This window comes from Carlito syrichta, unplaced genomic scaffold, assembly GCF_000164805.1.
Source record: "Carlito syrichta isolate Samal-C Ts95f unplaced genomic scaffold, Tarsius_syrichta-2.0.1 Scaffold301873, whole genome shotgun sequence".
Classification (NCBI taxonomy): Eukaryota; Metazoa; Chordata; class Mammalia; order Primates; family Tarsiidae; genus Carlito; species Carlito syrichta.
This window is the reverse complement of record NW_007245969.1, coordinates 200196-224932: the sequence shown is the minus strand read 5'-3', so window position 1 is coordinate 224932 and position 24737 is coordinate 200196. Positions and strand designations below refer to the sequence as shown.

General features: G+C 34.1%; 1 protein-coding gene across 1 annotated transcript in view; it reads left to right on the top strand.

The window, feature by feature from the left end:
- NIPBL (NIPBL, cohesin loading factor) overlaps positions 1-24737 on the top strand; it is a 193958-nt gene that overhangs the window by 116400 nt on the left and 52821 nt on the right. The window contains exons 11-20 of the mRNA XM_008055534.2: positions 10411-10593; positions 14870-15067; positions 15320-15391; positions 15487-15576; positions 17013-17116; positions 18221-18307; positions 21472-21703; positions 22498-22649; positions 23162-23242; positions 23797-23897. Coding sequence (XP_008053725.1) covers positions 10411-10593; positions 14870-15067; positions 15320-15391; positions 15487-15576; positions 17013-17116; positions 18221-18307; positions 21472-21703; positions 22498-22649; positions 23162-23242; positions 23797-23897 — 1300 coding nt within the window. The remainder of the gene's footprint in view (positions 1-10410; positions 10594-14869; positions 15068-15319; positions 15392-15486; positions 15577-17012; positions 17117-18220; positions 18308-21471; positions 21704-22497; positions 22650-23161; positions 23243-23796; positions 23898-24737) is intronic.

The window sequence follows — 24737 nt, the reverse complement described above, 5'->3', positions numbered from 1 at the left end:
CAAACCCGCGGGCTCAGGCAATCCACTCACCTCGGCCTCCCAAGGCACGGGATTACAGGCTGAGCCACCGAGCCCAGCTCATTCTCTGCCTTCTAATGTACCAACTTTTGAAAATTCTCTTTTAAACCCACTATAAATTATAATACAAAGAGCACTGGAATCAAAACCTTGAATAAGTCTTACCTTTCCAAGCTTGATTCATTCACTTTTTAAATGGAGAAACCAATTTCTTTTCTACTTCATGCAGTTATAAGGACCAAGATGAGTGTTGTTATAGTAAAAGCTAAAGTCTGTTCAGTATTTTATATAAAGGAGTGTAGAGTCATCCAATTTTGATTGAATTTATCTAATGAAGAATATAATTTTTGAAAACAGATCTGTTTATTTTATATACTTTAATGAAGATATTGCTGCCACAATTTATTTTTCTCACTGTGTATACATATCAGAGAAAGAATCATTTGATTCCTACCTCCAACTTTTATATATTGAATAGTAAATTATCATTTACCTAATAAACTTCTAGAAGGCATGTTTCTTTTTATAGTTCTTCCTCATAGTAATTCAGTAACATTATAGAGCTCGTGTCAGTATAAAAACTGCAGCACTTAAAACTGAATTTTTCTTAAAATCATTTATTTTTCCTGCTTTATTTATAGTAGTGTTCTTCCACTTGCTGCAACCATTCCTTGATATTTTGCCTTCATTAAGTAAATAACTTTGCAGTGACCAAATCTGTACAGAATATATAGTGACTATACTTATAAGGTAGATGACACTTTAATATGGCATGATACATAACAGAGGTCAGCAAACTTTTTCTGTAAAAGACCAGATAGTAAATATTTTAGACTTTGTGAGCCACTTATCACTTAAATAGTGCAAAAGCAGCCAGAGAGAATACATAAACAAGGGCATGTGACCATGTTCCAATAAAACTTTATTTGCAAAAACAGGTGATAAGGAAATGATCTTGCAAGTTGTGTTTGCTGAACTTGATAAAGATATAATATTGAAATTTTATATAGGTAAATGTGATAACTAGATTCTTTATTTTATAGTGATACCTAAAAGTTGTGTTTTGCATTGCCATTTGAGTACATTTATGTGCACATAAAAAGATCTAGTTAGAGTTTTGGATTATTTTCTAGTTTTTATTTAATATTTATTACTGTAGTATGAATTAGCCAAATGTATTTTAGTAGGATATTTCTGAATATTTATCTTTATGTAGTGAATATAATTAACATATAATTAATGTATTTGCTAAATATATAATAGTTAAGTATAGGCATACTTAAATAGCCTTTAAAATATTTTAAATTTGTCACATTGTTAATTTTGAAATTTTTTCTATACCTATCTTTTTCTATTGTGGGCATACGTCTCTGTAATTATCAATATAGAATACCTAAGCACTGCCTTCAGGATTTCAAAAAAATATTTTCATCTGGAAAAATTTCTTGGAACACCACAAATTCATTCTTATGCTTACACTAAGCATTCAACAGATGTTTCTGGACATCTGCAAAGTTCTCTTTTTTTTTTTTTAATTTTTTTATTTTGAGGATGTGAGGTACAATTCACGGTTAGGTATACAAATGTGCATTATGCAGGTAGTCTTGTTATTTTCAACATTTTCTAACACTGCTAGATGCTGCAAACACAACACAGTTATGACCTTATCAAGCTTATGATCTCATGAAGGACTTAGTTAACTAAATAGATGGTGACAATATAGTATTTTTTTTTTTTTTGAGTTGGAGTCTCACTCTGTTGCCCAGACTGGAGTGCAGTGGCTGCTCCTGACCACTGCAGCCTCGACCCACTGGGCTCCAGCGATCCTTCCGCCTCAGCCTTCTGAGTAGCCGGAATTATAGGCACGCGCTACCATGCCTGGCTGATTTTTTGATTTATTGTAGAGATGAGGTCTCGCCAAGTTGCCCAGGCGGGTCTCGAACCTGCGGACTCAGGCAATCCCCACCTCAGCCTCCCAAAGCACGGGATTACAGTCTGAGCCACCGAGCCCAGCTTAATATAGTATTCTTAAAAAAGAGGATGTTGGGTGAGTACAAAGGAATGAGGGATCAAGTGTGTTTCTAACACAAGAATAGAAGGAAAAGACAAAAAATATGACAAGTATAGGGAATTTAAATATTTGGCTAATGCTTAGAATATAGCAAGGAAGAAGTAAGGTAAAGCTAGATTGTTTTAAATTAAACATTGTTTTATAGCCATTGATAGCAAGAAAGTATCAGAAAAGGTGTCATTTCTAGCTGTGTTGGAAAATGTTTTTCTAGAATATGATAAAATACATGTTACTAAAATACTCTACATATTTAGCCTAATGTAATAGTAGTCAGTTGATAACTAATAATATAATTTAATACTTGTTCAGATTGGTTAAAATACTTAAATAGTACAAATATCCACATGAATTCTATTGTCCTTGATTTTATATTTTCTGGTTTTTGCATGATCTTAACATATTAAACAGTTGATAGTATAATAAGCTAAGTCTTTTTTCCCAAAGTAGGATTATGGTAAGTACATAATGGTAATAGTACCACCTTTCAAAAATGGTTAAATTTATGATATCTACTTACTATTCCCCTATACCTTTCACACAGTTGTATCCAATAGCTCTCAGAAGATAATGTCTATCCAGTTTATCCTATGAATCATTGCTAGCATAACATTTCTAAAGCACATTTCAGTTATATCACTTCTATTCTCAAAAATACTGTCAAATATCCAAATCTTGCCGGCTTTTACAGACTTCTCCATTTTTTCTTCCTGTTGGATATCTGGCTCAGTCCAGGGATGATTCCTTCAAACATATCCTTGGATTGTTCTATATGCTACCAGCTCCTGCTTCTGTGCTCCTGTCCTTCATCCTCTACTCCTTCCACTTCATCCCACCTTACCTCTGTTGAAAATCCACTGTCTTTATTAAGCATCACCTAATCCCTCACTGTCCAATATTTTATATAAGGGCGTGTAGAGTCATTCAAATTTTAATTGAATTTGTCATTGACCTTTTTCTTGTTTTCCTAAAATATCATTTGTATTTCCTTAGAGAAATTCATGTCTTAGTATAGATTATAATCTGTATAATATTTACATTAACTTCCTTTCACTCCAATTACCATTTACATAGATGCAACATTATATACTTATCATTTTGCATTCTGTTGTCTTTGTACTTACTATTTTTGTACCAACAGGGTTCATAATTAGCCTTTAATATGATATCTTCCAATGTTTTCCTCTATTGTTGGACATTTTAAAGTTACAATAGATAAAACGCATCTAAACATTTTTTTAAACATGGCTATTTTTGTTTTGTTGAATAAATTCCTTGGGATAAATTTCCAAGAATGGTAAATTTCCAAGATTGGATTAGTATTTTAACACCATTTGTTGTGAGCTATATTTTCTATACTGCTATAATTTTGTAGTCTTAGTGTACATATGCAAGCAAATTAAAAACAGGCCTACAGAACTCAGAAGCAAAGCTTGGATCATATAATATAGTGTCAAATAACCTATTCATAACGGTTAAAACTTCCAAAGACATTGCCATGTACAGCATAGTAGAAACTTGATTTTTCAATAATGATCATGAGTCAAGAAGTTGTCTTGGTTTTTAAAAGGGACAGGTGCAGAAATTTTTTTTTAGAAAGATTTACTTCAAAAATAATTAAAATACTGTTTTGATTATTATTTATCTTTCACTGAACTAATAGTTTAGGAAACATTGAGCTAAGCCCACACTTGGGTTAGATTAATTTAGAAAGGCCTTTTCATTGTGAATTGACACTCCTTTTTTGAGAGACATGGCAATCATAATTTAAAGGACTTTTAAACTTTTGTGACTGTAACAAGATAAAAAGAAATGTATGTTATGTCCTAATATACACATACAAATGCATAGTAATAATACCTACCCTTACTATAGGCAAAACTTTTATATTTTCTTTCTTTTTTTTTTTTTCCCCCCATTTTAAGTGGAGCTGTTGATCAAGACCCACGAAACTGATTTCACAACTCACTTAGGAGTTAAAACCTGCAGCTTGAAAATTACTGGCAAAAATTTAAAAGGGCATTTTCTAGTTCTTAGATTATTGTAATTCTTTGTATTTGTTTCAGTAATATTTCTCAGTGACCATCAGAAAGAGAATAGCTATACATTTGGTCCTAGCTACCCTTCCTCAGATACAGATGAATAGTTGTTTGGTAGATAGGCTTCCATTTTGTAATTTAAAAAAAAATTTTTTTTTAATAATCCTGAGCAAGTAACTAGGCCTCCAGCCAATATCTGGGGTCTCTACCTCTAGCAAAACTAAGACAACTTCATGCCAGATTATCTCATCATGCCTCAATTCCTATCCAGAACCATCACATAAAATGCAAGCGTTTCTAATTATTTCCTTACTCTTTGCCTCTAGATCAGCAGTCCCCAACCTTTTTGGCATCAGAGACTGGTTTTGTGGAAAACCATTTTTCCACGAACTGGGGAAGGAGCAGGGTGATGGTTTTGGGATGATTCAAGCGCATTACAATTATTGTGCACTTTATTTCTACTATTAGTACATTGTAATATATAAAGAAATAATTAAACAGCTCACCATAATGCAGAATCAGTGTGAGCCCTGAACTTGTATTCCTGCTACTAGATGGTCCCATCTGAGGGTAATGGGAGACCGTGACACCCGAAGTATTTTGCTTATATCCATTCTACTCCATAATCTTGTTTTGGTTGTTGTCACTACAGAAAACCCTCCTTCACAAAGATAGGTTGCTAGAAATGGAATCAGGCTTTTCAGTGTGATCTGACAGGAGGCAGAGCTCAGACAGTAATGCATGCCATGGGTAGCAGCTGTAAATACAGGTGAAGCTTTGCTAACCTGCTGCTTACCTCCTGCTGTGAGGCCTCTATCCTGACCTGTACCAGTCACTGGCCTTGCAGTTAGGGACCCCTGCTCTAGATGATGTAGTCTACTTGATCCTCTGTTCCCTTAAATTAAGACTTTGCCCCCTCAATTACAAACAGATTCCCCCTTTTTATTACCTGATAACTATTAATATCTATTGTAGAAGCTGTGAAATTCATTCTGCTCATTTTCATTCAAACTGTGAGCCTTAATGCCAAAAAGTTATATCTCCTTTCTCCTAGTTTTCTATTGCTTTTTAAAAATAATTGTTCAAACATACATGTCAGAATTCTTCCTCTAGGTCAGTATTTTGTGACCTCAAAGTTTATTCACCAATCTTCCATGTCCTTGCATTCACTGAGGATTTTGGCCCCCGATACACTCTTTATCTCTACTCCTAGTTTTGCTAACATGTTAGGTACCTTGGGATCCTTGTGGAAAGAGTAGTCAATGTTCTGGTCTCTTAGTTTAACCCCACTTTTTTTTTAGTTTCTGTTCAGGTTACTTCATTTGGTTTCTGCCTCTCAAATGTTATCATTTTTCAAGACTGTCATCAGTAGTTCATACTCCTTGGGATAAGCTCCCTATCATTAGCTTCAAATAAGATAGTTGACCTGCATTTAGTGACCATGGCTACCCCCAAAAATATGTCTTCAAACAGTGTTAACTGGGGGCCACAAGAGGGACAGATTGACAGCTGTACTATTGAATTTCCTTTTTTACTTTTTGCCTCTGCTTACCTCTAACAGAAAGATCCATTTGATGCTGCTACTCCTTGGTTATGTGGTTAGGTTAGTGGAAGAATTATCACTGAACTGTTATATTATGCTTGCTCAATTTTAAAAAAATAAAATTTGGAGGTTTATGTGAAGCTGTTAATTTCATTTCTGAGTTTATCGGTTTTCCACAGACAGATGCTTCAGTCCCAAAAGTTTTATTAATTGAGGTGATTTATTTTAATCTCAGAGTTTGATTTAAAAACAAAACACATTGCTAGTTATCAGATCAGTGACTCTTCAAGACTAAGTCTTTTGATGACTTCCAGTTTTTATAATCTGGTAAGTGCTCATAGGAGTGATTTTTACTAGAAATCCAAGGTCACTAAAATGTAGCACATCTAGGATTAAATTTATTCCTAAGCCTTATTAAAGCCAGAAGGCAGAGGTGTACTGTATTAATGCAATGTCGATACAAAAGCTGAAAATGTGGTATTTCGCAAAATTGTGACAAATAGCATTATCCATTAAGCCAATAACTTAAAATAATATGGTAACTCAGACACTTGACTTAAAGAATAAAGTAGTTGGAGCAGAAGAAATGAGATGAGAAAGGTAATTATAAAGCATTTGCAATCTAAAGTTTTTAGCAACAAGTTAACTTGGCAAACAGCAATAATCCCTAAAGTCTTCAATCCCTAAAGTTTATCATTGTATATTAAGAAATAGTGAGGCACTATGTTTGTATTCAGTGGATTATTAACTAATTCAGGGAAAAGAATGTAACCAAATATGTTACACGGATAATTTTAAGTAATCACTATATATTCATTTCTGTTAAATTGAATTTGTTATGCAGATCTTGATAACATATTAAAAATCTTGGGCTGGAGTATGAGAAAATTGAGCTTTTTATTTCTTACCGTTATAATTGACAGACCTGGCTGAGTCAATTTATAAAGTATTTAATAAAAAGAAAGTAGTTAATTCAGAAAAAGGATGATCCTGTGAAATAGACAATTCTGTTCTAAATGAAATGGGTCACTTTTGGAAGATAGTACATTTAGAGACATTAACCGTTGCTAGATTTTTTTTTAAGTTGGGTCATCTTCAGATATAAAACATTTGATCTTCAAATTACATTGCTTAATCTTTTCATGTTGTACAGAGGTTAAAATGATCTGAAGAATACTAGATCTCTTAAATTTGACAGTATTCTTGTTAGTTTAGGGAATAAGAGAGTAAACTATTATGAATTAATGTTGATACCTACTTTATTAGATATAAGACAGACTGTCTGTGTTTTGCTATTGTGAGGAATTTTTACAAAAAGAGAGTAGAATTCTTGCTCTGGGGACATAATCCATTGTAGAGAGAGTATAAGTACCAATACATATTTTTACCCTTGATTATCTATTGTATATTAATCTACAAGATAACATTAATTCTCAGAAATTAGTATCTAGTAAATGTCTTTGTGATATAAACTTAATCTAAGCACAACAATCGGGTAAATCGACCTTTTAAATAAAATCTTGGTCAGGCGCGGTGGCTCAAGCCTTTAACACAGCAATTTGGGGGCCCGAGGTGAGAGGATTGCCTGAACCCAGGGGTTCGAGACCAGCCTGGGCAACTTGGTGAGACTTCGTATCTAAAACTAAATCAGCCAGGCTTGGTGGCTCAGCCTGTAATCCCAGCGCTTTGGGAGGCTGAGGTGAGTGAATTGCCTCAGCCCCCAGTTCAAGACCAGCCCAGACAACTTGGTGAGACTTTGTCTCTACAATAAATTTTCAAATATAGGCCGGGCGTGGGAGTGCGCACCTGTAGTTCCAGCTACTTGGAAGGCTGAGGTGGAAGGATCGCCAGAACCCAGCAGATCAATGCTGGGGTGGCCATGAGCATGCCAGTGCATTCTAGCCTGGGCGACGGAGTGAGACTCCAACTCAAAAATAAATAAATAAATAAAAATAAAAATTAACTGGGCATGGTGGCGTCTACCTGTAGTTCTGAACTACTTGGAACGGAGTGAGACTCCCAACCCAAAAATAAATAAATAAATAAGGAGTGAGACTCCCAACCCAAAAACAAATAAATAAATAAAATTAACTGGGCATGGTAGCACGCACCTGTAGTTCTGGGTACTTGGAAGACTGATGTGGAAGAATCACCTGAGCCCAGCAGGTCGACGCTGGGGTGGCAGTGAGTGTGCCACTGCACTTCAGTATGGGGAGCGGAATGAGACTCCAACTCAAAAATAAAATAAATCTCATAATGGACTAATGGCCAAATACTTTGGTTTACCTATATTTATAAACCCACAAAGATTATAGTGTTTTGAGTACAAAAAAAATTTTTCATTTTGAAAAATTTTCAGCCAGGCGCAGTGGCACACTCCTATAATCCCAGCACTTTGGGAGGTTAATGTGAGAGAATTGCCTGAGCTCACAAGTTCGAGACCAGCCTGGGCAACTTGACTAGACCTCATCTCTACAATAAATTAAAAAAAAAAAAAAAAATTGACCGGGCATGGTCGCACATACCTGTAGTTCCATCTACGTGCAAGGCTGAGGCGGAAGGATCACCTGAACCCAGCAGGCTGAGGCTGCAGTGGCCATGAGCATGCCACTGCACTCCAGCCTGGGCAACAGAGTGAAACTCCAACTCAAATAAATGAATGAATGAATAAATAAATTTGGAAATGTCTAAAAAGCCTGAATGTCTGCCAAAGATAGCAATTCAGGACCTATGCAGGAAGTAAATCTGTGAGTAAACATAAAAAATTGTGAACCACAGTTAGGCAATTAGGAAGCATTCAATGAAACGCAGAATGTGTTCAGCTTGGGGCTGAAGGTACTACTGGCAATGCAAAGCTAAAGTTGATTTCTTTTACCTCTATCAATACTCTTAAAAAAAAGGTCCTCACTGATCAAAGTTAGTTAAATTAAGAGAACCAATACAAAGAAACATTACATGATTTCCAAATAACACAGATAAGTTAAGCTCAACATTAATGAATCAGAATTTTCAGCAATGAAGTCTTTGGAGCATTACCAGTCACCAGTATTGCAAATTTGTTCAGTAAAATTGTTGCTATGCATGTCCTTAGAAGAACAGAAGACTGAAAGTTACAGAATTTATTCCTTCATGACATTGAATAAAAGCTTCAGAAGAGTAAAAGGGTTATTCTTCCATTAAGATTAATACTTATATTCTGTATCTTGAATTACTTGATTGTATATTCTTGAGGCTTTGAAATATGTCTTAATCGATATCTATTTATTTTTTTGTCATGATATATTTTTGTTCTTTACATAAGTACTATTACCTTTAAGTGTAATAAGAGATAGTGTTAATATTGATTATAAGTTACTAATACTTCCTGCTGTAAGCCACTAAGGTAGTCTTTGCTCTCAATTCATAAAATTTATCAGGTAAGACATCTTTTTTTTTTTAATACTTCCGCTCAAAGACTTACATAGGTAAGTAAAGGAAGTTAAAATTATCATCTTTAGCAGTCATCAAGGAGAAATTATTCTAAATAAATAGCTTTTACTACTTCTTTATTATTAAACTGTCAAGAAGATATTAACAATTTAGTTTTTCATAGGAGCTGTGTATATGTTTGTGTATATGTGTGTGCGATTAGGTAGTATGGTGTTAATGCCTCTTAATGTAATATGTTGATGTATTTTTATCCTGTCTTTACTTTTTCATGGGAAGATATGAACTTATTTCATAACAGACTTGAATTTACTATTTTCAGTTATAGACACATGTTTTAAAATATTGGCCGGGCTTGGTGGCTCAGCCTGTAATCCCGTGCCTTTGGGAGGCTGAGGTGAGTGGATTGCCTGAGCCCACAGGTTCGAGACCCACCTGGGCAACTTGGCGAGACCTCATCTCTACAATAAATCAAAAATGAGCCGGGTGTGGTAGCGCGCGCCTATAGTTCCAGCTACTACTTGGAAGGCTGAGGCGGAAGGATCGCCAGAGCCCAGCAGGCAAGGCTGCAGTGGCCAGGAGCGGCCACTGCACTCCAGTCTGGGCGACAGAGTGAGACTCCAACTCAAAAAAACAAAAAAAATAAAATATTTTTGGCTTATTCTATTGCCTTCAGTTAAATGCATATATTAGTTTGTCTGTTTGAAGAAATTCTCCATAATGCTAAAGGTATTACCTTTAATAAAGGTAATAAACAGTGACAGGTAAAAACATAGATAAAGCTCTTGTCCCAGCTGCCATACACAACTGACAAAATCATAGAGAAAGAGAAGGAGGGGTGGTAAGTGTCCTCCAACTTTTCTCATTGTACTAAGGGGTAACATCAGTTTCAAATTATATAGGTCTATCCCAGACTTACTTAGAACAAATTTGGTTACTACCAAGAATATGAAACATACCTCTTAACACAAGTTCATTTACTAATGTCAGTGAATCTCTAATGTCAGAATGTTTTTAGTCAATGCAGACAAATGAAGGCATTATAGCAAAAATTAATGATATAACTGCCCTTTATTATTATGGTAATAAGTATCATTTTAAAGTTGTTACATAACTATATGTATGCACACATACGTGTATATATAAACTATCATCAGTTTAAGGTTACGAGTATTATAGTGGTAAATGTAACAGTGTTTTATTAAAATAGAAAGGTGACTTCAAAAACCTATAAATACTAATATTGTTTTTATTATGCTAATTTAGTTTTCCTTTTATCTTCAGATTTAAATTGTATTCTTACCTTTCATTAATAGGTAGTATAGATCAATCAGTGTTAAAAGAATTACCCCCTGAACTCCTGGCAGAAATTGAATCTACCATGCCACTTTGTGAACGTGTGAAAATGAACAAACGCAAGCGTAGCACAGTTAATGAAAAGCCAAAATATACTGAAATCAGTTCAGATGAAGATAATGATAGTGATGAAGCTTTTGAATGTAAGTATCACATAACTTTATTAATATTTTAGAATTTAAAAGTAGTTTGATATGTTTGTCTCATTTATAATTTGGGGAGTTAGCAAGAGCACAGTGACCTTAATTCTTAATAACATAGTGTAGAAAGATTTTTCTTTATACTTTAAAAATGTGTGAAAGATGAGATCAGTTGGCACCAAGAAAAAATTTTAAATTAGCTATAACTTTTCAATTAGTCTTTTGAAACACAGGTAGGTATGTGTCTATGCATTTAGCAAACATTTATTGAGCTCCTACTAAATGCTAGGCACTGAGTATAAAATACAAATAAGATGTGGCCCCTGTCTTCAAAGAACCTTCAGTCTTATGGGGGAAATATATAAATAAATAATTGTAGTACAATGAGGAAAGTACAGTGATAGCTTTAAATCCAGGGTGCTTTGGGAACACATCGGTTTGTCATCAAAATCAGAATGGGGGTTCAGTGAATGCTTACTGGAAGAGGTGACACTTGAGTTGAGTCTTGAAGGACACTAGGAGATAGCCAGTTGAAGAAATATATAAAACCATACTATCACTAAATTATGAATGGATTAGCCACATTGCAGTTTATCTGTGTGGTTTGGACCTGGCTTCTCCTTTTTGCCCAGCTGTGTCCTGGAATTCCTCCCTTGTTTCACTGTTTTCCAGAGCTGGCTTCTTCACTACACAGCTACCTCTCTACAACACTGTGATCACCTGTCTTTGCACTAGACTTGCTATACCTCGCCTGTCTTCCTACTGGTCCACTGAAAAAGTTCTTCTCTTTTATCCCTATCTTCCTTCTTCTGGAGCAAGAGAATTGAGCCTAGCCAAGAGGGGTCAGCAACCTTGTTTGACTTAAACGGCATTCAGTGGAAACAGACTATGGGAGATCTTCACTTGTGTGCCAACTGACTTAGTCATAATGACCAAAAGAAGTGGGAAGACCACCAGTGTGTTCTACCTTTTCCACCTAGTGTCCATAGATTGAGGTGTGACAAGCAAAGGCAGGAAGGACAGATGCATGCTGCCATTTTTAAATGTATATTGCTGATGGAAGCCCTTCACCTTCTCCAAAGTTTTTGATCAATGTTTATTTACTCTGATCTTTTTAAAATTGTGAGCTCTGGAATTATGAGCAGTAGAATACAAATATGAGTACAGTGATGACAGTAAGCATATGAATATGAGCATATGAATACTGAACAAATCTGAGCAAAGTTTTAAAATTGAAATAAAGTATACAGCAAAGTATACATATTTACTCATGTACAGCAAAGTAAGCATCTAATATGTGTAATTGTTATAATTTGTATTATCATGAAATGTATTTACACGCAGTATATTAAATGGCTAACGTTAATTTTTTTTTTAATTTACAATTAAAACATTTTGGTCATGGGACATGGTTAGCTCTGGGAAGTGACAAGGGAAATATGGTGGTCCAGAAACTCACTCCCTCTTATATACATGCCTCACCATTCTCTCTCTTTCTCCCTGATAAATAAATTAACCATCTCAAGAACACCTGAGAAGGAGGAGTCCCTGAAGTGCATTTGATTTCAAATAACACTTCAAATCCAGTTTACTGATAATGGCTGCCTGCTCTGCTAAGTTGATGAGAATTCTGAAGCTACTGCAGAAATATCCACCAAGTTTAAAATAGTGGAGAGTAGAGCCACACATGCCTAATGTTTGTCTGGTTTTTTTTCTTTCTATTATGAAAGATGTCGTCTCATGGGAATGCATAGCTTCATCTTAAAGTCTTGGATCCCACTATACCTGTGCCCAAGTCTGTTGAAAGTTAATACTACTTAGAGAACTTTCAACCATTGCTAGAAAAGTTTCTCTAGATTTTTAAAGAGAAATCAGAGTAGCTTCCTGGTTTGTTGTTGTTACTGTTGCTGTTGATTTCTATACAAGTAGCTGTGGAAAAGTGGACATTGGGGCCACTGATTTGAGTAGTGAAAGAAGTCCAGTTGGTGGTTGACATAAACAACCAAATTGTCATACCACAACAAAAACAGTATGGTAAAAATGTAGTACAATACAAAATGCAAAAGTATTCCGAGAACCTAAGTTGCTAACAAAATGCTGCTTTGAGAGAGATATAGGCTTTTTGAAACTTAAGGTTAAGATTAAACTTACTGCAGTTTAATCAAATTGGTTTCATAAAATCTAAAACCAAGGATATAATTTTGTTGAAGATTAAAGAAAGGGATTGAATGAAGGGTAACTTTGAAAGTTGAACCACACAGATTTGGATGGCCATTGCACAGATATTAGGAAACTGGGTTCCTGGGGGAAAAAGTGGGGAGAATATAAAAAGCTAAAGTAGAGGGATATGAGAAGTTAAAGAGAGATATAGGTGAAATTTGGAAAGGGAGGGTAGAGAAGTCATATTTTATATACCTCTCTATTGAGTCCTTTCCCCACCTGCTTTTTTCAGAGTAATGAGGGAATATGAAGAAAGAACAAGGTAGCCACAATGAGTTTTGATCCTGATAACCTGAAATTGTTTGTTTTAATTTGCCATCCCATTTTTACCCAAATTGCCTAAAGTTTGATGAATTTGCTTATTAGTTGTCATTCTTGTATTTGGTAGGAATTTCAGTACTTGTGGAAAAAAACATTTAATGAATGCTGTACAAAAATGACCTGTTTTTATGTCACAAACACACACACCCTCACCTACATGAAACATGCCATCATTAATGGAATGTACTAAACCATACCCTAATTATAAAAGGAGAAAAGTCCTACCTCTCCTCACATACCTCATAACAATATGTATGCCTAATTATGAAGAAAATCACTGGAGAGTTAATGTATGCATTTACATTTGTTTTTTTCTATGAACTTGCTATTGTGCCAAGCCTATGACCATAAAGAAGAGGAAACAAAATGATCTTTTCCTGCCTTGTTGTTCATAGATTGGATGGATAGAAAGATCCAAAACCAGAAACCAAACTAGATTCTTAAATAGGAATAGTTAGGGCAGCATTTAAATAAAGATTAGCCAGGTTATAGTCGTTTATTACCCATGCATTAGAACACTGGTACAAGCATAGAGTACCTGGGCCAGAGATTGGCATCTTTAAATTTAAACCAAGTAGGGGACTTAAGCAAGACATTTGTCTTTAGTATTTGTGTATTTATTATCGTTAGGGATCCAGAAAAGAAGCCAGTCACTAGGAAGCCAGGGAGGTCAAGCACAGACTAGAAAGTTTATCATTGTCAGCAACAAGTGGCCACTACAACAACCGGTGTAGGATCTCAAGATAGGATATATCAGTTCTCTGCCCTGGTTTTAACTTGGTGGCACCTACACCCTAGAGCAGGTATGATAAGTATTTGTCACTTGCACTGCCCTCCAGCTCTCACTGCAGACATTTCCAATCAGTCTTTCTTGCTGAACTATGATGCTTTCTCGGGGCTTTATATTATTTTCAACATAATGCTCTAGGCAGCTATTACCAGTTGATCAGAGTTGATGTGTCAGATGAAATCTGTTTGCCAAGTCTGCCTAGAGGTTCCTGTCAGTATGGTGATTTTAGCAGAATGCTTAGACCTCTCGAAGGATGGGGAAAAGATTGAAGGTAACATATAAACATGCTTATGTAGCATGCATAAGCTTAGAAGCTTTTCTTCTTGGGTGTAAGCAAGCCTATTGTTGGAGAGCTGAATTCATTATGTGAGTATTTACAACTCTACAGGTTTATCCAATCTCTGTAGGCTTGTAATATTAGGTCATCAGGGTTTATGGAATTTATTACTAAGTTGTGGGTTTAACTTACTTGTTAATTGATGGTGTACGTGGTTACTCATATGCTGTAACACTTTCTCAAAAGTTGACTTTTTTAAAGACCCTGCTCCCATCAATAACCTAAATGCTTTAAGATGGCTCTGTTTTTTTATCCAAATCCTAAATAAAGTTTGTTTTACAAGGCTTAATTAATCTTGGAGTTTAGATATAACCCTTACTGACTCACTGAATATCTTTTCATTGAAATGAACAGTATAGTTTAATGCCAAGAACCTTCCTCTGTGTATTTATTAGCAATAAATAAAAACCTTTAAATCTAGATTGATCATGTGAAAATTAGTGCTACTACTTCTATACCATAATTTAAGCTTTTGGATAGATGAAATCACTCAGAATATTCTAGACCCACAGAATGAAGATTTTTTCCCCCATGTGGTTTATTTGTAAAGTACAAGTTTTAATTGTCTTTTTAAATGAGGTAAATTATTTGTCATGGGGATTTGCTTCTAGCCTCTAGGAAACGACATAAAAAAGATGATGATAAAGCTTGGGAATATGAAGAGCGTGACAGAAGAAGTTCTGGGGATCATAGGAGAAGTGGCCACTCTCATGAAGGAAGAAGGAGTTCAGGTGGTGGTCGTTATCGAAACCGAAGTCCATCAGATTCTGACATGGAAGATTATTCTCCTCCTCCCAGCCTTAGTGAGGGTAATTCATCAGTGTCAACAGATTTCTTACCAAAAACAGGTTTAAATCTAGGGCTTTAACTTTGAAGACTATTTTATATCTTTTTATGAGTTGATTAACAACTAATTTTTAATCAAGACAAAAGTATATAGTTTGGATTTGCAGTCGTTGTTTAAATATTTAATTGATGTTCAGGAAAAAATTAGAAACGAAAATGGAAATATGTTAAGTTGTCATTCCTGCATTTCAGTGTTTCTTTTTTGTTCATTTTAGTTGCTAGAAAAATGAAGAAAAAAGAAAAACAAAAGAAAAGAAAAGCTTATGAACCAAAACTAACACCAGAAGGTAACATTTTAGTTGACTTGTCTTTATTCATACTCTTCAGATTCACATGTCTACTTGGTGTGTGGACATAATAAATATTTTTTTCTCTTTTGCAGAAATGATGGACTCTTCAACTTTTAAGAGATTCACAGCCTCAATAGAGAATATTTTGGATAATTTGGAAGATATGGATTTTACTGCATTTGGTAAAATCAATTTAAAATATATGTATTTACCACCTCCTCTAAGAGTCTAGCTTTCTGCCGGTTATCCTAGAAGACACAGAGATGTTTGCTATCAATAAACTTGAAATATACTTGTAGAGTAAAATCTAGTCCATGTTATCAAGAAACTAAAAACTTTAGTACAAAGCTCATGTACCAAATTAGTCAAGTGTTGATAGTGTCTTAAGAATCCTTTGAATACAGGTATATCAATAAGATAATTTAGGAAGTCTTTATGGAGCTGAGTCTTGAGTAGACCCTAGATAATGAGGGTACTAATAGAGCAAAGAAGCAGAAATAAAAATCTGTTCATCCTTTCATTTATTCTAATGGCCACTACTTAATTAATATTTACTGTGTGCCAGTAGTTGTTAAGTGCTAGAGGTGCAAAAATAAATACGACCTATCCCTGGCCTTAGGGAATGCAGACTGTAATACAGAAAACAAAATAGTAAACCAATTAGAATACAGTAGGATTGTTATAGTCATATGTTACTTTTATAGTAATATATAAAGATTACATCTATAAATATAAAAAATGTTTATAAAAACTGATTGTAATGTGTAGAGCTACTCTCAACAATCTTATGCCACCTTCAACTGGTAAAAACATACTTGTTTTGTGGGAATTACTTGCCTGAGTATCATTGTGTTTCCTGATTATTTAGAGTATCAGTTTCATTTTTCTTAAACTTTTCAATTCTGTGCTGAAAAATTGTCTTTGTATCATTCAGAGTTCCAAAAGGAGAACAGATGGCACTTACAAATTAAGACAGTTTGAAGAAGAATTATTTACAAAGAGATGAATTTCAAAGATAGGGGCAAAATAGTACCAGAATCCAGGGTTAGCAGCCACGGGACTATTACCACCCCTAAATATACGAATAAAATGAAGTCACCAGAATTCACTCAGTAGGAAGAAATGTTGTAGAGGAGGCTAAATAGAGTAGGTTGCCTTGAAAGAAGTGGTACATTTTTTGGTCAGAGGACAGTATAGGTCTCTGAGAAGACCTTATAAGCAAGGAGTCAGGTGTATAAATACCCTGAACTCACTGTCCTTCTCTTTGATCTTCTGACAGTACACCCTATTAGTTGAACCCAAATAGAAGCCAGAGAGCATGGGACACTGTTGATGTAGACATACAGATCAGCCTCTTGAAGCACAGAGCCTGGTTGAGAAGGGTCAAAGTGTATCTATAGTAGATATCTATTTTGTCTTCCCATTTTAGTATGAAATCTAATTTTAATTTCTGTTCTCTTTCATTAAGGGTTTACTTGAAGTTTACAGAGGCCTCTTAGGTTCTTAATTGTTTAGCTTGTTTACATCTGTTTATGTCTCCAAAACTTTTATTTGATAGTTAAACATTTTGAGCTATGTTTTTAATCTAAACTGTGTTTGTGATTGTTTGATTTTGTAGGTGATGATGATGAAATTCCTCAGGAACTACTCTTAGGAAAACATCAGCTTAATGAACTTGGCAGTGAATCCGCTAAAATTAAAGCCATGGGTATAATGGATAAGGTATCTCACTAAAGTAAAATTTTTAAATTAACTTCATGACTAACATTTGAAATTAAATCTTTCAAGATAAATTATAAAATGTATTTAAAGTAAATAATAGTGAAAAGAAAAATCATGGATGACTTCTGAGAGTCTAAATTATTTCTTTAAAAAATCCTTGAATAAAAGAAATACTTGACAAATTATTCTAAGAGAAACATATTACTGCATTGAAAGAGGCATAGGCAGCTGAGCTTGGTGGCTCAACCTGTAATCCCGCACCTTGGGAGGCTAAGGTGAGTGAATTGCCTGAGCCCACAGGTTCGAGACCTGCCTGGGCAACTTGGTGAGACCTCATCTCTACAATAAAAAACAAAAAAAACCTAGCCGGGCGTGGTAGCGCGCGCCTGTAGTTCCACTCCTTGGAAGGCTGAGGCGGAAGGATCGCCAGAGCCCCAGCAAGGTTGAGGCTGCGGTGGCTGGGAGCGGCCACTGCACTCCAGTCTGGGCAACAGAGTGAGACTCCAACTCAAAAAAAAAGAAAGAAAGAAAGATGCATAGGCCTTCATTTTTTTTCGGGGTTTTTTTTCGTCAAATATTTAGATTATTTAAATATAGAAATACATTAAATTTTTCTTTGACGCTTACTTTAGTTATTAGGGTCATGAGAAGAGAGTCAAAGTGAATTATCTCTCACCCTTTAAGAGGGTGGTAGTCTCCCCCCACCCTCCACTCAAAGTCTCACTCTGTCTCCCAGGCTGGAACGCAGTGACACGCTCATAAGCCACCGCAGCCTTGACCTGCTGGGCTCAGGCGATCCTTCTACCTCAGCCTTCCAAGTAGCTGGAACTATAGGTGCACACCAACACGCCCAGCTAATTTTTTTATTTATTGTAGAAATGAGGTCTCACAAAGTTGCCCAGGCTGGTCTCTAACCTATGGGCTCAGACAATCCTCTCACCTTGGCCTCCCAAAGTGCTGAGATTATAGGCGTGAGCCACCACGCCTGGCAAGGGTGGTAATTTATCTCTTCTGTTCCACAAAGGGAATAATTTTACAGAATGTTGCTCAAATAATTTATAACTTTTTTATAATGACTGATAAAATAATTGGTTGCCATTTTAGCTTTCAACTGACAAAACTGTGAAAGTTCTAAATATCTTGGAGAAGAATATTCAGGATGGGTCAAAGCTTTCCACTTTGTTAAATCATGTAAGTGTAAGATCCATTTTTTTTTTGTCATTTACAGTAGTCCCTCTTTACCTGTAGTTTCATTTTCTGTGGCTTCAGTTGTGGTTTTTGTGGTCAACTGTGATCTAAAAGTAGGTAAGTACAGTGCATTAAGATATTTTGAGAGAGGAGAGACCATATTCATATTCACATAGCTTTGATTATAGTATATAGTTATATTTTATTATTAGTTGTTAATCTTTCCCCATGCCTAATTTATAAATTAAACTTTATTTTAGGTATGTTGCATATAGGAAAAAACATAGTATATGTCAGGTTCAGTACTATCCGTAGTTTCAGTCATCCACTTGGGGTCTTGAAATGTATACCCTGCAGATAAGGGAGAACTAATGTGAATGTTTTTATAAGCAACTTTAATCTTTAGGGAAAATTTTACATTTCATTAATTTGATCTTACTACAAATTACTGTTTAACATTCATTAGCATTGCAAATAGAATTTCACTTTTAGTAATTCAAAATTAGTATTAGATATTGTCGATTCACAGCTTAGCTATCAAGTAAGAATAATAAAGACAGATACAAATTTATTCAACTTAAAGGACTATTTTTTAGTTTATTAACACATTTGTGTAAGTATATGAATGTATTTAAAATTTTATTTCATCTATGAGATGATAGTAGGTGATGATTCTTTTTGTTGACCTTTCCTGGAGAAATACAGTTAGAAACCTTATTATGATTTTCTAATATGTACTAATCCTTAATGAATGTACATTAATCCTTATATACCATTTTTATACCTGCCTCAAAGGGTTGTTGAAAGAATTAAATTAACTAATTCATGTTGAGTACTTAGAACAGCGTCTGGCACATTGTAACTTCTCAATAAATGTTAATTCTAGCTGTTACTTACATTTTAATATGTTTATATCAAAAGCAGTAGCAACATAGTTGCAGTAGTTTATGAATTAACTAAAGTGAATTTTCTAAGGTCTGCATCCTTAGCATTGTAGCAGATTATAAATCGTATATGCATTCAAACTGATCTTGATAATTCTGACATTAATGAATGCAAGTATTAAAGCATATAGGCATTTAATATAAGAGAAGGAATTTGGATAAGTTTTGAGTTAATGAATTTTCATCTTTAAAAGCCTGATTATAAAAGTAAATTATAATATTACAGAAAATTTCCAAAACACAAAAACCACCCCAAAAGCCTAATTCTTGTCAGTAACCACTTTTAACACTTTTGATATACATATGTCCATTCATGAATGTACATTCATACTACATATATTTAATATATACACTAGATTTTATTTTATCTCATGAGGAAAATGCTATTGGTGTTTACAGAAGCCACAGGATTACCAATCTATCTACATGGAATAAAATATGAGGAAAATAATCTCAGGTGGTAGTTTTCTGGATTTTTTAATATATCTACTTTTATTTTTAGACGTAGTCTTAGTATGTCAACCAGGCTGGAGTAGAGGTACTAACATGGCTAACTGCAGCCTCTAACTCCTGGGTTCAAGTAATCCTCTCAACCCACACTCCCAAGTAGCTGGAACTACAGGCACACGCCACCACACCCTGGCTACTTTTTAAAATTATTTTTTGTAGTGATGAGATCTCACTATGTTGGCCTAGGCTGGTCTGGAACACCTAGGCTCAAGTAGTCCTCCTACCTTGGCTTCCCAAAGTACTGAGATTATAGGCATGAGCTACCATTTCTATATTTTGTAATGACCTTTTAAAACTGCTTTTTGTATCACAGAAAAAAGGGCCTAGAAAAACCTAAAGTTACAGTTTACTACATTGTTGGTCTACAGATCATTTACACACTTTGGCAAGAAATTGTGATAAGCATCATCAGGAATCTAGGGTTCTGGAGAGCTGGCAGACTCGATCTTAATGAAACTATTTTCATTTCTAAAAACCTCAGCAGTGTTTAATGTGTTGTAGATAGCCTTAACATTTGTCATGAGTCATGAACCTCCTTAACTAACTCTTTAAGCATCAGTTTTAATAGGAAAGACAGACAAGCTACTTTATTTATTTATTTTTTTTGAGTTGGAGTCTCGGTCTGTTGCCCAGACTAGAGTGCAGTGGCCACTCCCGGCCACCGCAGCCTCAACCTGCTGGGCTCCAGCGATCCTTCCACCTCAGCCTTCCAAGTAACTGGAACTACAGGCGCGCGCTACCACACCCGGCTAATTTTTTTTTTTTATTTATTGTAGAGATAAGGTCTCACCAAGTTGCCCAGGCGGGTCTCAGCCTCCTAAAACGTGGGATTACAGACTGAGCCACCGAGCCTGGCTATTTTATTTTTTAGATAGGCATATAGTGTAAGCAGTAAAATGAAAGAAGGCTAGAGTTAGGAAAAAGATAACCAAGAATTTTTAGATATACAAAGCCCCCTCTCTGCTTCATGTATGTTGTGTTGTTTGTTCGTTTTGGAAAACGAATAATATGTATATGGGTATAGTCCTAAATATAGTTTATGTTTCATAACTAAGGATGTGATAGAAGAATTTTTACTTTCACAGTAAGATTAAAAGTATTCTCTCCCAATTATAATGCCAAGTTGCTGATGTGTAAATTAAAATAAGATCTCTATCTGTTCGTAAATTATCCATTTTAAAAATAAATGATGTCTTCAGCAGTCTGCATATCACTACTTTTAAATCTCAGAGTCAAAAATACAATATTGTTGACAAACAGGTATTAGAAATTATTTTACTGCTTTTATGTAAGCCTTCACCCTTTGTTGTTAAGTTTTGCTGTGTTCTCACAACAGCAAGCAGAATTTTAACTATCATAATAATGTTTATACCCAAAACACAAAATTAATTTAAGCTAAAATCTTAGGTTTGAATAAAGTACACAAAAGATAAAGGTTAACTATAACTTTGTCAGTAGAGTGTCATCTAGTGGTGAAATAAGGGTAAGAGTATAAGCAGTGATATAAGCATTCATGTTTGGAAATGTTAAAATGCAAATCTTGCTTAAATATCAGTATTTGTGCTTCATTCTGGATATTCTTTAAAGAATGTACATACATGAAAACACTCTGTTTTCTACCAGTGAAAATCAAATGTATTATAATTTTTTATTTACATTTTGAGCCTATAAATGTTTTTATTTCCATTTCATTAACAATGTGTTGTTTTGTAGAATAACGATACTGAAGAAGAAGAAAGATTATGGAGAGACCTTATTATGGAAAGAGTTACAAAATCAGCAGATGCCTGTCTTACAACTATCAACATTATGACATCCCCTAACATGCCAAAAGCTGTATACATTGAGGATGTAATCGAAAGAGTTATACAGTACACTAAATTTCATTTGCAGAACACACTTTATCCTCAGTATGATCCTGTTTACAGATTAGATCCTCATGGAGGTTTGTTTGTCCTTTTATATGATAGTTTTTTAGTGTAATATTAAAATTACCTATTGTAAATTTTTGCCATGTTAGATGAGTCAGAATACAGTGACTTAAAATGTTACCAAATTTTTGAATCGTTTAAATTTTAATAAACACTGATTTTGATTGTGTATTTGGCTATAATATAGAACTCTTAGTTAATACAGTAGTTGTTCAATTATAATTTCCTTAACAACTATTTATATATAATAGAAAGTATTTCTGCTTATCAGGAAAAAATACCAGATAATATTAGTTTCGGGTTTTATTTATCTCTTTCCCCTAATTTTACCCCAAAAAGTAGTTATCTGCAAAATGAATTGATTCAAGATTAATCTATCTTATTGTTAGCCCTTATAAATGAGCAATGAAATGAGTAACATGTATGTATTTTAAGAGAGTAAGGTCACACTTGGGTTCCTGAATAATCTATACTTGACTATGTATAATAATTGCAAACTAATGTAAGGGAAATATAATGTCATTATCCTGCTCCAGTGGAAAAAAGTAAGAAGGTAAAATAATATATTTTTGATGTAACACTTTAATAGCCACTGAAATGTGCTGTAGGTGGTCTGTTTTAAGAATGTTTCTCATAGAATATCCCTAGAGAATAATTTTCTCTTTTAATAAATAAGAAGCTTTATTTGCCAAGTTATGTTAAGTAACCAGAATATCATATTCTCTTAAATCAGAAAACAGTTTAATACTGCTTATTGGAACTTATTAATAGTTTATATTTTCCTTGTCTTGAATTTGTTTCATTTTAGGAGGCTTATTAAGTTCAAAGGCAAAACGGGCTAAGTGTTCTACCCATAAGCAGAGAGTAATAGTAATGCTTTATAACAAAGTTTGTGACATTGTTAGCAGCCTATCAGAATTGTTAGAGATACAACTTCTTACAGACACAACAATTCTTCAGGTAAGTTTTTGGAAGCAGTTTTTATATTACTAGACTAAACAATTGAATTCAATATAATCTTGCTCAGCAATAATAATACCAGCACTATGTTAATTTTTTCTATTCAGATATTATATCTAAATTAAAGAAATAAAAGTTCAGGGGTGTTTTAAAAAGACATTGTGAGTAGAAGATAGATGAATGTATTATAAATTCCAAACTCTAAATGTTTTGAAAAATAAGTTATATATTCATCCAGGATAACAAAATGTTTTTTGTTTCTTTATATTCCTGTGAAATTCAAAAGGCTGAGGTTAGAGGAATGGTAGTTATAAAGCAAACTGCCTGATGTATGTGCTAATATGCTTGAGGACAAAGTAAAACAGAGAAAAGAGTAGATGCAATTAGATGAAGGAAACAAAAATGCCCTCTTACTGTTTTCTAGGTTTACTAATGTTTTGGAACGTAGTAAGATTCAGTGTTACTGAAATCAACTGAAGATATGTATGGAATACTCTCTTTATTTTTTACAGGTTTCATCAATGGGAATAACACCATTTTTTGTGGAAAATGTCAGTGAACTACAGTTGTGTGCCATTAAGTTAGTCACTGCAGTAAGTATAATCAATTGGCATTTTTAGTTACCCCAAAACAAAATAATATTAATGTAATTTAATCCAAACTTTCAAAAATTAATGCAGATGCTTGGTTTCCATTACATTCATTTCAGTATACGGAATATTTTAGTATATCTTACTAGATTTTTTTAAATTGAATATTTATTTTTCTGTTTTGTTAATTTGTTGGGTTATTCTGTTTTTGCCAAATTGGAAACACTTTTAAGTATTTGCAGATATTTCAGTTAATAATTCCTTAATATTTATAATAAAATTAGAATGGTTTAAAATTATTTAAATCTTATCTACTTTTCAAAACCAAGATATTATACCCCTCTAAATGAAACTAGTTTATTCTTTGACTTCTATAAGAATATTATAATTAACAATAGAAAAATTGAGTAAATTATCTTAAGTCATTACTATTGAAGATATTGAAAACATTTTCATTCTTAATGGCAGGTAATATTTTTTATCACATGGTATATTATTTTTGTTTTGTTTTCTTAATTATGATAAGTTTAATTTGGAATCTTACAATTAATAAACAGGTATTCTCAAGATATGAAAAACATAGGCAGTTAATTTTGGAAGAAATTTTTACTTCACTTGCAAGATTACCAACCAGCAAGAGGAGTTTAAGGAACTTCAGGTAACTAACTATAGCAGAGGTCAAGTATAATGAAGAACCTTATTATTTTGAAATGTATATACTGTACATTTATTCTTCATTGTTTCTGATTTATATTTTAATGACTAATTAAAAGAGAGTCATTTCCATCCAAATAGCTTAAAGAATAGCCTGGAAGTGTAAAATAGCATGTCATATTTGGGAGACTTATGTAAGTTCAGTGATCCTCAAGTATAAAGATCTATGACAGGGTTTTTCAGTCTTGGCACTGGTGACATTTTGTGCATAGCTGTCTTGTGCAATATAGGATGCTCAGGAGCATTCCTGACCTCTCCTAATTAGATACCAGTAGAAATCTTCCCCTCTTCCAGTTGTGACAACCAAAATTATCTCTAGACACTGGGGGGCAAAATCATACCTGATTAAGAACCACTGGTCAATGAGAAGAACAATAAGAAATAGGGATCAAAAGAGTCAGGGCAGTTCAAGGGTATACTAAGGAACTTGGGCTTAATCCTTTAGACAGTGGTAAGCCATTAAATAATATTTTTTAAAGAGAGCAGAAAGATACTCTAACAGCAGTATAGAGAATAAACATGGGGATTAAATGTTCTTTAATCAGTAAGCACATTGTTACTAAGGAGCGTTATCTACTGCTATGGTCAGCATTATTGTCTTTGCCATCATAGGTAATCATCATCATTATCATAATTACCTTAATATTCCTGAAGGATTAAATGTGTTGACCTGGCAGCAGGATTATTTTTAGATTGCTTTGATGGCTTCTTTCTTTTCTAAAATAAATATTTTTATCTTAATAATTTTTTAACTAATTGTGTATTGATAAATACCTATTGTCTG